The 18,103-nt window shown below is 48.2% G+C and overlaps 1 protein-coding gene across 2 annotated transcripts in view; it reads left to right on the forward strand.

Annotated features, from left to right (window-relative positions):
- plekhg2 (pleckstrin homology domain containing, family G (with RhoGef domain) member 2) overlaps positions 1-18,103 on the forward strand; it is a 62,023-nt gene that overhangs the window by 14,584 nt on the left and 29,336 nt on the right. For both annotated transcript variants that reach the window (XM_085380732.1, XM_085380733.1), the window contains exons 3-4: positions 9,015-9,544; positions 15,788-15,888. In XM_085380732.1, the coding sequence (XP_085236858.1) occupies positions 9,015-9,544; positions 15,788-15,888 (631 nt within the window). The remainder of the gene's footprint in view (positions 1-9,014; positions 9,545-15,787; positions 15,889-18,103) is intronic.

An 18,103-nucleotide genomic window follows, 5' to 3' on the forward strand; every position in this document is an offset into this window, starting at 1 on the left:
TTAGCAATGCATTGAGACAGAGACCTGCTAATCAGAGCTCAGTAACATCCAAGTAAAACCCTTGAACTTCACCTGCTATAATACAGTTTAAACAGGCGAGTTATAAAGAAGAAACTATCCACAGAGAACAAACAGTTTGTGTATCAGGCTGTAAACATGTTCATTTCTGCTGTACAGTGTTAGTCTATGGGACTGACTCTCTGCTGCCTCTGCTGGACGTCAGAGGAACTGCAGTTTCTAGGACTTCTATGTTGGCTTCATACTTTTAACCCTGGAGGTTGATGCTTGCTTAATACTAGAAGGTTCTTTTAACCTGATAAACACGACCACAGTCACATTAGACAGTGGGTAACACACCGCCCTTGTGTGGGGTTGATTCTCACCTGAGTCAGCTTCCATCGCTGCTTTTTAAACAGTCTGAGTACTGAGCAGATGTGAGTCTGAGTTAAACTAATTTCACATTTTAAATATTCGGTTGTTTGGTGCGTTTGAGTTTCCTGTGACGCTGCTGAGCGTCACTTTCACTGCCTCGTTTCACTGTTTGGAGCCTCAGCTCAGATTTCTCCCTCAGCTGTGACTTCCTGTAACCAAACCAGAGAGGCCCAGCAGAACGGACTACACACACACACACACACACACACACACACAGAGTAATGATGTGTAATTACACACAGCCACCATGCTGTTTAGTTGCTCTGCTGGTATATTGGCTTCCATAGTTAGCGCTCGCGCACAAACACACACAGAAACATACCAGAGCACGGCTTAATTTAAAAAACACTGCAATTACCAAACACACACACACACACACACACACACACACACACACACACACACACACACACACACACACACACACACACACCAATACACTGTGTGAAGGAAGTTGTATGGTTTGTGGTGATAAACTGTAACTCCGAACAATGTTTCTGCGCTCACACACACACACTTCATAAAGGGTCACACAGATCTGTTGATTGTAACCACAGAAAGGCGTGAGGCAGAAAATAGCGAGAACGCCCAAGATAAGGCTGCAGAACAAGGAGCCGGCGAGGAGGAGAAAGGGAGGCGTGCACCAGGAAGGAGGAAAGGAAGAAATGAGGGAGCGAGGGGAGAGAGAGGGGATTTTTTTAAAATCTGAAGTTGTGTTCTTGGCTGCGATTGGCTGCTTTTTGAAGCCTCCCTGCTGATAAAAACGTTGTGAAATAAATAAGTAAGAGGGAAGAATCCAGGCTGGAAACAAAGGCAGCGGTTAGAGCACAGACATGCAGATGTTAGAGCAGAGGCAAACATCTGTCAGAGCTTCATAAAGCACTGTGTGAAAGCTTCTCCTTAATAAATGATCGATGTTTCGCTGTGGCGTGCTCCGCGTAAAAGTCACTTTCATACCTGAAAACACAAAATGTTTTTCAGCTGAGGGTGAAGCTCCTGAAAAAGGTGGAGCGCTGCTCCGAGCGGCACAGACACGGTCTGCAGCGTGCACTCCCACCCTCACCTGTGGGTGGAGACTGATCGCACACCTGGAACATGAATAAAGCACCTGTAGAAATAGCGTAGTGTGTTTGTTGCTCATCAGATTTAATCAGAGGAACGTGAGATGATTTTTAGTCCACGGCGAGTTTAAACCAGCACGCAGTTTGAGGGCTGCAGACGTGAATGTAAACTCGAGGAAACTGAAACGTGTGTGTGTGTTTCCAGCATTTGGCTTGGTGCCGTCAGGGGGTCAAAGGTCATGATCTGAGAAGCCTCACTTCCTGTCTTTGTCTCTGTCAACATGTCTCTTTAGCACTTTCACACGCACAGTTCAGGCTCGTTGTCTCCACTCTCTCGTGTCGGGGCGAGACCTTCTGCGTCCTCGGCGTCCTCCTCAGCGACGCTGCTCGATGATGCGTCAGATGTACATGACAAAGAACACGGCGAGTCCTCTGAATGTATTTTAACTCCTCGTCATGCTGCACATACGATTTCACTTCCTTCTCTTGATGCTCCACGTTTTCAGCGTGTCAGGCGAGTGGAGCCGAGCACGGGGCCGCCTCAGTCCACCTTACTGAGTCTGGTTCCTCGGGCTGTCTCTGCATGGTGGACGCTGTGCTTCATGTGTGGCTGCGGCGATGCGTTCGGTGCTGACGGTTTCCAGACGTGCTCCCGAGCACACGCAGAGATCTCAGCACAGGATCGGCTGTTGTTAACGCTGAGCTGCCAGAGCGCCGGGAGAACGCGGCGCTCCGATGTAATGGCCGTACGATTGCACAATAACTGCGCCGAAGCTTTAATCACTTTAAATGCTTCGATTTTTATCGCGGTGGAGTCTGATTGCTCCAAATCGATTCTGCGGCGGGACGCTCGGCACGAATATCAAAGTAGAGAGCGTTTGCATCCACTGTGTCAAAGCAGGACTTTGTGTTTGTTACGGCGGCTCTGGAGCCGTAAACTGAGATCCTCTTCAACGATCTTAGGCCCTCGTTGGGTGTTTCCCCGCTGAGGGTCCAGCTCCAGTGCTTTCTTTGAGCTCAAAGTTAAATTCCAACTATTCAAACATCTGGCTTTACGTTACATTCCTCGTATTTAACCCTTCAGAGTTTGGTCACAGCCGTCTTCGTGTTTCTTCTTATCCTCAGAGTTAATAGCTGTGGGGGGTTAAATAAGTGGGCGGGGCTGCTCGGGAGAAGGCGGGCCCAGCTTCAGTTTCCAACATCATGAGTGACAGTTGTTGAGGACTGACAGGAAGCTGAGCGTAGCCTCTCAGGTCAGACTTCCTGCCAGAAACTTTGCAGATAAAAAGTCACGTGAGACGAGGCGACATCGGCGGGGAGGGGTCAAAGAAAGGTTTGACGGACATTTGACGACATCTCAGCGCAGAGCACGTAAAGAGGAAACGAGCGCCTGAGAAGACCACATCAAAAACAGCAGACAGGAAGTTGAGTACTATCATTATTATTATTGTCAGTGGGATTATTTATTTTGTTATTGGATACAAAAATAACTCAAAATGTTCTTTCAAAATAAATAAATACATTTCAAACCCCCTGAAGGGCATAGAGCAATTCCTTTGTCATAATGATAATTATGTTATATCCTGGAGCGCCTGAACGTCTCAGTGAATATATTTATTGTTTTACTGTTTGTCAGAAAAACATCCACAGGAAGTTTGGTTGCCTAGGAAACCGTACAGCCCGTCCACATGTCAGTCAGCGGTGTCCTGCATTCTCATTGGTCATTGCTGCAATCACAGGAGTTTTACTGAGGACCCGCCCACCAGAAACGCTTCCTGTTCAACGTGTGGGCATGACTGCAGACGCTTCAGCCTCTCGTTGCTCTGATTCCTGCGTCGGCTGTTTAGGTTTGATTCCAGGACGTGTTCGATCCTCTGACGGTGTAACTCGCTCCGTCACTATTTAAGCTCCGCTGTTTCTCCCTGCTCGAACATTATTGGCTGAAATAAAGCGTGCCGTGTCCCTCACGCAGGCTGTTTGACCTGATATTTGAAGGTGGCTTCACGGTGAGATTCCGACTCCCGCCCAGTGGTTGAGGACACCTGGGAGGACGGCTCGGCGGGAACGCTCCCGCCTCCGGCGCCGCCGGCTCCACATGCTGCGGTCGAAGCAGAAACCTGTGGCGTCACAGTCGAACTCTTAATGACAGCGAGGAGCTGCTCTCTTATTACTGTAATCACACCCTGGAATCCACGCCGCCTCACAGATTTACAGCATGTGTTTAAAGGGAAATTCCACCTTAAAAATGGTGAAACGCTCTCTGCCTTCAGGCTCAGCTGTGTTTGAGTGCAATGACTGACGCGTCCACGCACTTTGTCTCCTGTAACCAGGTTTCTCTGCCATTTTTCCTGCGTCCACAGTAAAATTCTGATTTTTGTCTTATTCGCCATGAAGGTTGTTTCTACCGTTTTATGGAACCGTTAGACACAGAATCACTGTCAGCTCAGGACATGTGGCTGTTTTTAATGCTCAGTGTCAGTTAGCTTCACAGCACGTCTGAAGAAACGCAACATGTTCGAGGACCAAAGGAAATTAACAATATGCATTAAATTCAATTTCAATTCAATTACATTCAATGTGGTGTAGCTCCGTAACAGCTAGCTGCACGTGTTCAATGATTGACGCTCTCAAGTCCAGTCAAGTATTTTTTTTTGTCCAGCAGGGGGCGCCTCTGGTGTTTGCAGTGAGCTCATTCCTGAATCCAGCGCTAAGTTTATAAATGCACATTAACTTACGTCCCAGAGGGAGAAAGCAGGACGGGCAGTGACGTCACATCGGCCAACGCCTTCACACCAAATATTTAGTAACCCGAACCCTGACAGTATCTTTAAAAAGAAAGCGTGGATGTGGTTTGCTGGTTGGGTGTTTATTATAATTTAACAGCTAGCTCTGAATGAATGAGCCGACGGGGTTTTGCTGTGAGACAGCTCGCGCTTTATTTGTGTTAGCGAGCTAGCTTTAGGTAACATTAGCCCGAAGAAAAGCAGCTCCGGGTCGGATCTTTAAACCAAGTAATCTCTCTGAATGTCGACATTTTACTCTGACAGTCAGCTTCCTGTTTGGTCAGATGGGCCTCATTAGACAAAAGTAGGTTTTTGGGTAACGGCAGCTATGCTGCTAAAGTTTTAATGAAAATATGTTTCACACAGCACCAGCTGGCTGTGACGACAAACTGACCACAACTACAGACACTTCCTGTGTCAGTTTATAAGGACACAACATTACATCAGGTAGTTACACACATCTATTTACACTTTTACAGGTATGTGTGTGTGTGTGTGTGTGTGTGTGTGTGTGTGTGTGTGTGTGTGTGTGTGTGTGTGTGTGTGTGTTTGAGATAATCTGAAAGCGCTGCACCTGACTTCAAATGCAGGATGTGGTTTGGCAAATGCTCGTGTCATTTTCTCTCTCTCTTACACACACACACACACACACACACACACACACACACACACACACACACACACACACACACACACACACACACACACACACACACACACAGCCAATAACAGGAAATCAGGAAATCAGATGTGTTGAGAAGCAGTTTTGTTCAGTCGGTGTTCAACGGTGAGCTGTGTCATTAAATCAGTGATCTGAACAGAGAAACATGTGGACTGCCTGACGCACACACACAGACACACACTGCAAACTCAAAGTAAGTCGCTCTACGTCTCTGATGGCTTTTGTTCTGCTGTTTGACTGAGCTGTGTTTCTCTGATGTTTAATGACGGGCTGTGAGGAGCACGAAGGTGATCCTGTGCGATGTTCTTCATTGTAGCTCAGGATGAGCTGGAAATGCAGTTTATCATCTCAGTACTTTTACCTCTAAATACTAAAAGTATTTGAGAATATCTGCAGGAAAATATGAAGTAAAAGCTGTGAGTGCAGGGAATCGGTCCGATGGTTATCTTTCCCACACATCAGCATAAAACAGTGCACGTGCAGCCTCTTCGTGCCTGATCCAGTCACAGGTGTGTGCAGCTGGCCTTTACCTTTACTTGTTCTAAAGAGCTCAGTGAGTTTGGGAGCGGTGCTGTAACAGGATGCTGCGACACGGCGTCCCGCCTCGATGTTCCACCATCAACTCGCAGCGGTGTGTTGCAAAGTGGAAGTGTTCAAAAACCACAGCGAGTCAACCAGACCTTCGACCAGCTTCGATCTGTCCTACAGATTAAATCTGCTGCTTATTCAGGTTCCAGCTGCACCTTATATGCTCGTACCGAGGTTTGGAGGCGTGTCAGTAATGGCAGATAAAAGTCCCATTTTTGAGACCACCAAAGTCCCAGGTAGGAGGATGAAGGTGTGACGGGACAGCAGTCACATGTTGTCGGACACTTGGGCAAACGAGCATTCTCCATCCAGTTGGCGAGAGGTTGCTGACAGCTGGTATTAGGCCTGTGATCGTTCACTGAACGCTTGTTAAAGTCTTTGCTGCTGCTGCTTGGCGACTTGTTGCTCGAAGTTTTCAGACTAGTCAGCGTCTTCCATGCAAACCATGAGCAACCTGCTAGCAACCGAGGCAATCACGACAACGCTGTGCACGCTCTGTGACCTGTTTCACGACTGTCCTCAGCCTGCTGGCAGACCGTATGAGCTTTAGGAAGAGTCAGGTGTAGGATAACAACTCCCACCCAGTTTTCTGTTGGTGGGTGGGACAAAGCTGAGCCTGATAGAGTTTAATGTGAGGCTGACACTCATCCTCAGCGAGCTTTGCTTCCTTCCTCATAACACTACGTTTCGACAGATAATAACGTGAGTGTAATTCTTGGAGCATCAGCCACATGCACGTGAGGTCAGCTGCTTACGACGCTGCTGCCAGAGGCGTTCCTGTAAGAATCTGCAGTTACGAAACTCTGTAATATCAGCTGGAAAGTGGAAAAATGTTCTCATCTAACGGCGTACGGAAAGTCCTCCCGCCGGGACGTCTGGAATTTAAACGCTAATGGACTTTAATTACTTCTCCATCTCAGCGTCTCGCTGCCGGGCTCGGTTCAGGTGTGGTTCAGGTTTGCAGTCTGAAGTGAAGGATCAGAGGTTTTTAAAAGCGGCGCTCGCCGTCGCAGAGATGTTGCCATGTTTGGTGGCATTTCAGAGAAATGCAGAGAAGAAAACGAACAGACTCAGTAATTAACTCTGAAACCACAAACTGGCAGGGAGCGTTTGCTAAACGTTTCAGGGAAACAAAAGAAATGAAAAACTTTGTGAACTTTGAGTTTGCAGCACATCGTGTGCTTCTGACGGCTTTTCTCACACTTCACACGTGTGTTTGTGGCACATCTCGTTCGGCGGGTTTGCCTTAAAGTAACATCTTAACTTTCTCTGGTGCTGTTTTATGACTTTGGAGGGGGGGCAGCCCCTCGTTAGACCTCTCAGTGATGTAGGGACCAGAGACTGAGGAGCATCAGGGAAGTCCAGCATTGAGCTGGAGAACATACTCAGTCCAGGCCGGGGCCGTCTCAGACTCTGTTTGGTCCGACGATGTGACCTTTTAACCCAGAGAACAGTTTAACCCTGAGCCTCCTCCCTCCTCTGCGCTGTGCTATCAGCTTATCCACAGCATGTAGCCAGCCGGCCACCAGCTCGCACATCATTACACGCCAATCAGTCCAGCTTCAGTAAGCCTCCACACATCGCTGCTGTTTAGCTTCATGTCTTTGTTGTGCAGAGTTGACTTTTTTAGAAATCCTTCAGTGAGACGGAGCGATGCCACCATCATCCTTATCTTATGATGGTATGTCACCTGCGGCGCTCTCAGTGGAGCCTCGGTGTTCCTGTGACTTTAGGAACCGAGGAGGCCCCAGGTGTTTATCAGCAGTCTGGGTTTCGCGCTCTGTGACAGGGCTGAACTTTAACAGGAAATAAAGCTTGAAGACGTGCTGCTGGTGGAGTCACGGTAAAGATGGCTGCTCCTTTAACATGTGAGAAAGTCTTTCATGAAAAGGAAGAATGTACAAAAAGAGGAAGAGTGTGTCGGTAGAGACGATCCGCTCTGCTGCGCACACACTTCCTGTTTACTCTGAAAGTCACACGGCAGGTTTACACTGATCAGGAAGTCACCGTGGCAACCGCTGGAAGTGTTTCTGAGGGATCACCTGTTGGACGGGCAGGTAAGGCGCTGCTTTGGGTTTTGAAGGAGGGAGGAGTTTATGATGGACACTGGTGTGGCCGCAGGTGTTGGGACATGGAAGAACCGAGCAGGCGTTCAGATGGTTTTTATCTTCCACTGTGGAGAACAACACACCCACTGATGTTAGTGTGAAGGCAGCTCATCAGCATCGGTCCTTCCTCTAAACCAGAACGAGGAAACGAGCCTCGTTTTCATCGAGGATTCAGCCTGATTGATTGATTTCTGATGATAAATCACTCAACTGTGAACTAGCAGCGGAGACGACTGGACGGCTGTGGCTGAAGCCACCGCCCAGCTGTGGCCCAGCTGTGGCCCAGCTGTGGCCCGGCTGAGCAGGGTAAACCACAGGTCCACCTTACATGGGCCAAAGGTCTAGAGGCTACATCTTGACACCACCTCATGATTCTTTACCAGCTGACCCACAAAAAACACAACATAACTGAGGTGTAAAAGTGGGCGTGGCTTAACCATATACACCCGCCCAGCTTTGCTGAATCATCCTTTCAGCTGTCAAACGTTGTCACGACCTCATACAGCACACTTTGGTCTTCAGTGGACCATGAAGCTCTCCTACGTTTAATCCCTCAGATGTACTAATATGAGAAGAAGTGAAATTCCAACAGTACGTCTCAGTTTGTCCACATGATAAAGAAACGCTGCTGCACGACTCTCCGAGCTGAAAGAAACAAAAGAAACGTGTAAAATTACAGAAAAGCTTCGTGTTACTGTGGACACACTGTAAAAAATGGTGTTGTTGTAAACTGTGAAAGACCTTTTCTGTCATTTAACTGTTGATCTATTATTTCATTACTTTGCTTTGTGAATGGGCGGGGTCTATATCAAAAGCTGTCACACAGGCTGTAACCGGCCAGTTCTGGGCCCCAGGCCTTATGTTTGACTTTGGATGTTGTGCGCTCACAGTCAGCTGTTCTAGTGTGTGGTGAGTTCACTGACCCACTTCTGCACAGACAAAGCGTCACTGTCATATGTTCTGCTGCCGAGCCCACCTCATCACACGCATGAGGAAACGTGCGTGTTCCACTGGTTTCTGTTTGGGTGTTTTAGCTAAAAATACAGCCTGTAAATAAAAGATGTCTCGTTTTATGGCCACAGTATCAGGTTTTTGGAGCCAGAAGGGAGAACTGGAGTGTTATAAGCTAAACTTGGTTAGCAGACAGCTAGCAGCTACACAAATAGGCACAGTCAAATAGGCCACGCCCCGAAAAGTGCAAACTTTAAGCCATAACTTATAAAAACACCGTGACTGTTGGAGCCTCTGGTGGACGTTAGAGGAACTGCAGCTTGTTCAACTTTCGTATTGGCTTCTTTTTTAAACTCTGTTTAAAACGAGCTCGTGGACTAATTTGTGCATTTTTCTCTCTTCTTTCCAGCTGCCAAACGTCCCTCCTCAGTCTCATCTCTGAGTGGGATTGTGGGTAGGATGATGTCATCCGGAGAGCGAGGAGCGTCGTCCTCCTGCACCTCCGTCAACACCGTCTGCTCGGACGGAGAGCGTCCCGCCTCCCTCTCCCTCTCCTCCTCTGCCTCGTCAGTCTCCCTGCAGGACTCCTCCCACTCCTCCTCATCCTCTTCATCCTCTTCACTTCCTTACGGCGCAGTGCCGACATACAACGCCTCATCGTCGTCCTCCACGCCAAAAAGAAATGGCTCAGACATCAGTCTGGACCTCACTCCCCTCACACCTCATGGAGGCGGAGGAGGAGCATCTGGAGGAGGAGGGGCGTGTGTCGCCAAGGTGACAGGAGGAGGCGGCCACCCCAGTAATGTTGCTAGTCCGGTGGGGGTGGCAGTGGCGGCGGCGGTGGCCACGCCCAGACAGCTTTCACGGCTGGACCGAGTGGTCCTGGAGATCGTGGAGACGGAGCAAGCCTACGTCAGAGATCTGAAGAGCATCGTGGAGGTAAGAGCTTTCATCCAACCATCCAAAGTATTCACGTCACTGCAGCGTTTCCGACCCGGAGGAGGCAGGACGGGCCCAAAATGACTCATGACTTTTAGAAACTGTGCGTTTATTTCCTCCAGCTGTTTGCAGCTGCTCGTGTGAGAACATGCAGCCAACAGAATTATGATCAGAGAGGAAGCCACGCTAGTGCATGTAAATGCATTTGATAGCACGGCTTCTTCTCTAGTGTCTGTCTTAGAATACTCGTGTTACCCTAAGAACACGAATGACCAAACAGCATCAGGCTGTAAGTTCTTTATTTCTGCTGTAACGTTTTAATGTGGCAGCCTGTGGGGACTGACTCGCTGCTGGAGCCCCCGGTGGACGTCCGAGGAACTGCAGCTTTTCTTATCTTTGTCCACACGCATTTTGAGGCCAGCTGTTTCTCTTGCTGGCCTGAGGTTCAGTTTCAGTTTGCTCTCTTCCTTCAGTTTATAAAAAAGCACAACACAGTTTGTATGTGTTAAATGGCTTTTTGAAGTAAAATTTCCCTGATGGATGTTCGGAGCTTCCGCTCTGAAGGCCAACGAACCAGTGCAGAAGGATAAAGTCAGGATAGGAAAGCCTCTCTGACCAACAGCACTGTGGTGCCCATGAGCAAGGCAACCACCGGTGCTTAAAGAGGAGAAGATTGAATGTAGCCTCCAAGAACACTTTAAAGTTTGTTATTCTCGTTGGCATCACTCCTAAACACAAGCTGAGCTCAGATAGACGTCTGCATGTCAGACATACCAGCCTTATTGCTATTATTCCTGTTGCATTGTGGGAAATCATTCCACATTTCTCCTAAGCGAGGAATGTGTCCCGCTGAGTGAAAAATTAGTTCTCTTCAAAGGAACTTTTGAATAGAAAAACTCGTCCTGACAGAATTTGCTGACTTTGTTGTTTGTGTGTGTGTGTGTGTGTGTGTGTGTGTGTGTGTGTGTGTGTGTGTGTGTTTTCGTCCATCACTGGCCCAGGTGTGCCACAGCCAGGTGTGTGTGTGTGAGTGTGTGTGGCTGTACGATCGGAGTGTGAAACATCCTTTTGAAGTAAAAGAGAAAATTTACTGCTGCTTTCATCCTCTGCCATCACACACACACACACACACACACACACACACACACACACACACACACACACACACACACACACACACACACACACACACACACTCACAGGTCACTCTGACAGTCACATGACTCCTCTGGACTGTTATTGGATCGTTATTATCACTGAATTCTTTGGGCTCAAGCTCACTCACGGTCACGCCGGTTCATCCACTTTTTCGAGTAAGAATCAGACTGATATCAGGTGATTCACCACTGGGAGGGACCACCAGGTGATTAAATCTAACGTCCACCCGGAGCGTCACAGAGAGCCTGAAACCTGAGCTCTGTGCAGCACGTCTGCAGCATACCTCACACCTCTGTCCTGTGTGTGTGTGTGTCTGTGTGTTGTCCTGTAATGTAAGTCTTCAGTCCTGCTCTTCTCTGTATTTCAGGTTTTGCTGAAATCTGTTTTTGATTGAGGCTACATGATGTCACACTCACTGTGTGTGTGTGTGTGTTTGAGAACAATGCAGTGCAGAAACTCTTGGAAAGAGGAAGACTGAGCGTCTGAGAGCAGCTCGTCTCCGTCGTTCCTTCTTTGTCTCATAACGTCAGCTGTCAGCAGACTGACGTCGCTCCACCTGCTTCGACTCGTCTCTTTTACCTCCTTCCCCCCTGATGCCTGAAGTCCAGAGATTTGTCAAAAAACTGCTGAAACAAGCGTCATTGGGGTGGACGGAGAAAACGAAGCGAACAAGAGGGGATGGAGCTGTTGGCCTGCAGCCAAGGGGGACAGGAAGCTGAGGGGGAGGAGAGATAGATGAAGAGGGGTTAAGAGAAGAAGACAGAGATGGAGGAGGTGACGGAGAAGGGAAAGGTTTAGGAGTAGCAGCAAGAGGATAAGGATACAAAGATTAGGAGAGAAAAAATTTGGACTTGACATGAAGGGAAAGACAAAAACGCAGGAGCGAAGAGAGCAAAGCGAGGCTGAAACAAAGAGGCTGCAGAGCAGAGGCAGTGTTTACATTCAGCCCACCAACCACATCAGAGCTCGCCATCGCTCGTGTAAACTGTTATGAGGTCGATGGGTTGGTGGAGCAGGCGGAGGATGAGGGCAGGAAGAGGTGACCGGATGGGAGGCACAGACTCTGTGAGCAGAAACAAAATGCAATCAGTGCAAAAGACAAGGTTACAGCGCCGCCATCATGAGCCGCTCAGCGCTGCGCGTGAGGAAGACACGTGCAGCTTCGTCACCTCTCAGGATGCAGCAGGTTACCGAGCTTTAGCCACAAACTGAACTGGAAGACGTGAGCTTCCAGATCAGGTCTGTGACACCTGGAGTTCTTTATCTGCCTCATAGATAAAAAATCCGCCTCAACATTTGAGACTCAACTCAAAGTTCAATTCCATCAAATCACAACCGCAGCGCGCCAGAGTGACCTCAGTCCACATTATTTACTAATTATTTTCAAATGCATGGCTAACTTGACTGAACCCAAACCGTGGGGCCTAGCAGGGACTCTCCGTCTCCTGGGGCAACGTCCCGTTTCTGAGCGGCTTCCTCCCAGCACGGCCTTTTGGGCGGCAGCTATCATCTGTTGACCCGAACGTGGGATCAGGAGCGTCGGCGGCTGTGAACACCGGAGCGTATCGAGTCACGCGGCGTGTAAACAGCCGAGTGGAAAGAACAGAACGGTCGAGGCTGTGACTGCATCGTTGACGCCGTCCTGCAGACAAACAGCACATTCTGTGGTTTCTGCATCCGAGTTTAAACCGCCGTCACGTTTTCTCATCTCTCACGCTTCCCACGCTCCGTCCTCACAAACGTGCTCCTCTCCTGGTTCTTCCTCTCCCTGCGATCGCTCTCTGATTGTTTTAAGAAACGTTTCCCTTGCGGCTCTTCCTCATTCCTCTCGTCTTCCTCTCTTCATCTTCCCGTTGAGCTCTGTCATTTTTCACTCATCTCTGCCTCTCCGTGCCTTCCAGTGTGCATCTGGGTTTTTCCTCTTGCCTTTAAAAGGTGCTGAATGTGGCCAAGGCCTCTCATTATATGCCTCATTATACTCTCACACACAGGGGAGCTGTGTGTGAGAGAGCGAGTGCTTGTTTTGGACACGATTTAGGAAAAAACAGAAAGCGAGTGATGGAGGAAGAATGGAAATGATTTATGTTTGCAGCCGTCTCCTAGAAATACGAGTTTCCCTGAGAGTCCCAACGAGAGGCCGACACGTCGAGTTCGCTGCAGCGAGCGTTGGAAACGCACGCTGCACCGTATCACGTATAATTTGGTTCACATAAAACCTCCAAGCAGCACAACACAACGGCCTCGTTCATACTCAAAGTGCATCCTGATGTGGAACCAGAAAAAAAGGAAAAAGTGTAATTTAATCTCCTTCTCTGAGGTATTTTTAGGAGGCTCGTGTTGCCTGTTTACAGGCCCAAACAGCTCGATGGCTGTGTGGGAAATTTCACACAAATATTACGTGAAATTTGATGAAAAACTGACGCCGTTCACCTCCAAAGAGCCAAGCTGGAGCTCATCCTCTGACGGGGTCGTGCAGGAAACCTGAATCTTGGAGGACAGCGTCCAGCTTTGTGTTAAACTGAGTCACCTAAATGTCAAAAGACCCAAAAGCAGGAGAAGCAGACAGATGGGAAGTACCCGAGACGTTCACGGGATATTTAAAACCCTTCTGTTAAATCTGACAGCGAATGATGAGCACGGTTCTTTCCGGGAACACCTCGGGGCATGTGTGATGACAACTGCAGCAGTTTAATCTCTGTTGTGGATTCAGGCAGCAGACCCGGGAAGAGGAGCACTGATTCGATTGTTTAAGTGTTGACCTGGTGAGCAGACCTCGGCCTCTCGTGCTTCTCACACTGTTTCTGTCTGATGTGCATCTTCTCTCGACGGTGGTCGAGTGTTTACCTGCAAGATGTTTGGATAAGGTTGCACCACGTCACACGTGTCCATATAAAAAGTTACTGAGTGCAGACTAATGAAGGCAAATGTATCAGCTGCTTTCACTCAATTGTCTGATCACTTCTGAGTCTGAATGATTGGTAAACCTGTGAATTAGGAACGAGGTGAAGCTAGACAAACTGCATGCGGCCGTAGTGATAACCAGCAGAGCCGGAGCAGTGGAAGAGCATCAGTCGGACCCTTACATCAGCTAATTCTCTCCTACGTGACAGCGTTTAAGGTCATTATGAGGAAATTGCATTTGCTGAGCTGCTGTAAATAAATCCTAACACGATGAATCTGCAGTCATGCTCTCATCTGCAGCATCGTGACCGACTGTCCTCGGCGTCTGTGCAGTCTGATAATCAGCTTCTCTGTTCCTCCTTTACTTCCTGCTCTTTCACGAGTTGGTTGCTTCCTGTTTACCCTCCTGCCTGCGGGCACCCTGAGCTCGGCGTCTCTGACGGTGAGGTGGTTTCCTGCTCGCGCAGGAAGTGTCGATGTGCACAGGTTTGCTTTGGCACCTCTGCTCGGGTGTTGCACTCGAGAAGCCGTCACCTCCTGTTCATCGATGTGAAACTGCCTGCTGAGGAGCGCGGGCAGTTTCCACGTCACATGATTTTGTTCCTGTAAACGTTGGCGTTGCACGGCCGATATCACCACGCAAGCTTTATGAGAGCCTGTGCATTGCAGCGTGCACACAAATCATCATGATTTAAATGACTGGTTCCTGGTTTGCATGCTGAGCTGTTTGTACGTCCTGTCCAGCACATCACGCCTTTTATTTGTTACTCTGCACTCGTACACTGGCGGGAAAATTTCACTTGAAATGTTTCATTTAGTGTTGCTGTGATAAGAAATGCTTGAACTTGAATTAAAGTTGAAGGTAAACTGACCTAAGGTCATGTGATTTACCCTGTGAAGTTATTTAAACCCCTTAAGGGGCATTAAATAAAATAATTAGTAATATTGTATTAATCCAAAGGCTGTGGCCGGCATGATGTAGGACCCAAAATGCAGGACACTCAGTCGGAGGAAACTCAAAGACACTGCTTTATTGCCACCCACCTGCTCGATAGCTAGCCGGGGGGTTCAATGGTCACTCGAGCTGGCGAGAGTAGCGGACTCCCGGCTTCATCGTTTTCAGACGCCTGCTGTCTTTCGCTGCTCAGGTTAAACATGATATATAAGTCACTCAGATAACTAAAATGTAAATGTTTGTTTTATTTGTTCCGGAGAAAATCGGTTTGGCTGAGATCAAAGTTATTAGATTAGATTAAATAAAACTTTATTAATCCATCAGGAAAAAACAGAATACTAAGAACGCCAACGCTGAAACCAAAAGACTAGAAATGATGAAAACTGACGAAAACAAAGTTCAATAAGAAGGCAAAACTCAAAACACTGGGTCACTGACCCAGGACCGTAACAACAGTACATAACATAAAAGTCAGCAGAGGCAGGACTATTCATGCACCGAGGACTAGAAACAAGACTCAGGTGACAACGATCAAGACAATCAGACAGACAGCGAATAAAACCTGAAACAGAATCTAAACAACATGAAAGTAAAACCCAAGAGACTCAATATTGAACACAGAGCTATAACCCAGAGCATTCTCGTCCCAACACGTGACATACCGACGGTTTGTCACGTGTGTCGTATGTTACGTGTTGTATAAGCAGACCGGAAACGACACACGCAGGACAGTAAAGCCAACATTAAACAGGAAGCAGAACTCAAATATTACAACATGAATCCAACAGTGCTCAAACATCAGAACCAGAGCCAAACACAAACTGGGACAAAAGTGTGTCAGCTGATCTTAAGACTTCCACGCCGCCGTGTTTTCACAGATTTGGCTGACATTAATTATGAAGCGCTGTCTTCTACCTGTCTGTGACGTTTGATAGGAAACTGCTGCAGCGCTTCATGTGCTCGGACGCCAGCGCCGTGAATATTCCCGAGCTGGAATGCCCCGTGTTTTTCCGACTTTTGCCCGCTCTGCTGACATTCCTAATTAGTCAGACATCAAACACCTGCTGCTGGAGGCTCGCGTCAGAGCTGAAAGCTGCTTTAATTTTCACGACAGCGTCGGGGTAAAGAGTGCTGCCAAACTAAACAAACCACCAACGAAGGAGTGAATCAGAGTATGTGCAGAGCAGGAGGTGGAAACGCTGACTCTAACCCTCTGTGTGTGTCTGCAGGACTACCTGGGCTGCATCATCGACTGCGGCGCCCTGCCGCTGAAACCCGAGCAGGTCAGCACGCTGTTCTGCAACATCGAGGACATCTACGAGTTCAACAGGTAACTCACCTGCTCCTCTGTGCTGCTGTTACACGTTAATGAGTAATAACTGTAGCAGCAGGCCTGAATCAGCAGTCTGTTTGTGCGTTTTGTTGTCTCTGGTTAACTGTTGGTGCTGTCGGTCGAGTAAGAGTCGAAGAGTTTGGTCATTTGGGAAAGTCGCTAATTTTTTCTGCTGTTTCTGACAAAAAGTTTCTAAATTTCCAGGAAAGAAGTTCTTCTCATAGTTTTGATGTTGTTCAGAAACGACTCAGCTTTATTCATAAGATAAGATATAAGATATATAACTCTTTATTGTCATTGCACAGTCATACAGAGTACAGCAGTACAATGAAGTTGGAAAACTGTCCTACGTCGGCACTACATGTAACACGACCCGATACGACACAGTATAATAACTTAGTAATAAAAAAATGAATAAGTGTATGTGTATTGCACACTGTTATTATTGCACATTAATTATTATTGCACCTTGTTATAAATATAAATATTATTATTGTTTTAAACATTGTTACCTCCCCCCTAAAAAAAGTCCAGGGAGGTATCCAGTCAGGTCAGCTGTTAGCATTGATCAGGGCTGTTGCCCTGTTGTAAAAGCTGTCCTTGAGTCTGTTTGTTCAGGACCTCAGCAGCCTGAACCTCCTGAGACAGCGAGTGCTGTACAGGTCCTTCAGGGAGGGAAGAGGATGTCCAATGATTTTTTGGGCTATATTGATGACCCTCTGGAGTGCCTTTCTGTGTGCTGTGGTGCAGCTGGAGAACCACACACCGATGCAGTATATCAGCACACTTTCAATGGAGCAGTGGTAGAAGACGGTCAGCAGCTCCTTCAGGTCCATTTTTCTGAGGATTCTCAGAAAGTGGAGACGATGTTGGGCCTTCTTTAAGACCGCAGAGGTGTTAGAGCTCCATTGGAGGTCTGTGTCTATGTGCACACTAAGAAACTTGAAACTGGAGACCCTTTCCACACACTCCCCATTAATGCTGACAGGCTGCAGCTCGGACTTCCTCCTTCTGAAGTCAACTACCAGTTCTTTTGTTTTGGTGGTATTGAGGTCCAGGTTGTTGTCTGCACACCAATCTGACAGCCTCTGAACTTCAGCTCTGTATGCAGTCTCATCTCCCCCTGAGATGAGCCCCACCACAGTGGTATCATCTGCAAACTTGATGACTGTGTTGTCTGGGTGGGAACTAACACAGTCATGTGTGTACAGAGTGTACAGTAGGGGACTCAGTATACAGCCTTGTGGAGAGCCGGTGTTGAGGCTGAGGGCTGAGGAAAGATGAGGCCCCACTCTAACTCTCTGTACACGGTCTGAGAGGAAGTCTCTGATCCAGCGGCAGGTGGTGGAAGGAAGTCCAATTTCCAGCAGTTTATCTATTAGTCTGTCCGGGAGTATCGTATTGAAAGCAGAGCTAAAGTCAACAAAGAGCAGCCTGGCGTAACGGCCCTGCACTTCCAGGTGAGAGATGGTGGTGTGGAGCGTTGTAGCGATGGCATCTTCAGTTGATCTGTTAGCTCTGTATGTGAACTGGAGCGGGTCGAGTGTGGGTGGCAGGCAGGACATGATGTGACATCGGACCAGTTTCTCGAAACACTTCATTATAACAGGTGTTAGAGCGACTGGTCGGTAGTCGTTGAGGCTGCTAATGTTAGTACGCTTTGGCAGTGGGACAACTGTGGCCGACTTTGGGGCACGGTGGGATGCAGGACTGGGACAGTGAAGTGTTGAAGCTCTTAGTGAAGACACCAGCCAGTTAGACATTCTTTTAGGACCCTTCTGCTCACCCCAATTTGACCGGCGGCCTTCCTGGGTTCACTGCCCTCAGTGTGCGCCTCACCTCATATTCCTGCACTATGAGGCTTGGGATGCTGCTGCTGCCTCTGGTCCCTTCACCTCAAAGCGTGCGAAGAAGTGGTTCAGCTCCTCGGCAATCTCCGCGTTACCCTCAGTCAACGTGGTATTGCAAGGTTTGTAGTTAAGTGCTGAACTCCCTGCCATACCTGTCCTGAGTTGTTGTTGCTGAAGTGGTCTTCGATCCTCCTCTTGTACGCTGCCTTGGCCTCTCTGTTGCCTCTTTTCAGCTCAGATCTGGCTGCACTGTACTGCATACCATCACCGGATCTGAAAGCAGCGTCACGTTGCTTCAGCAGGACCTGGACCTCTTTAGTCATCCAGGGTTTCTGGTTGGAGACGTTTGTCCACAGTGACAC

This window comes from Rhamphochromis longiceps, linkage group LG14, assembly GCF_057381845.1.
Source record: "Rhamphochromis longiceps isolate RC_006_pf linkage group LG14, R_longiceps_female_GT1.1, whole genome shotgun sequence".
NCBI classification, from domain to species: domain Eukaryota; kingdom Metazoa; phylum Chordata; class Actinopteri; order Cichliformes; family Cichlidae; genus Rhamphochromis; species Rhamphochromis longiceps.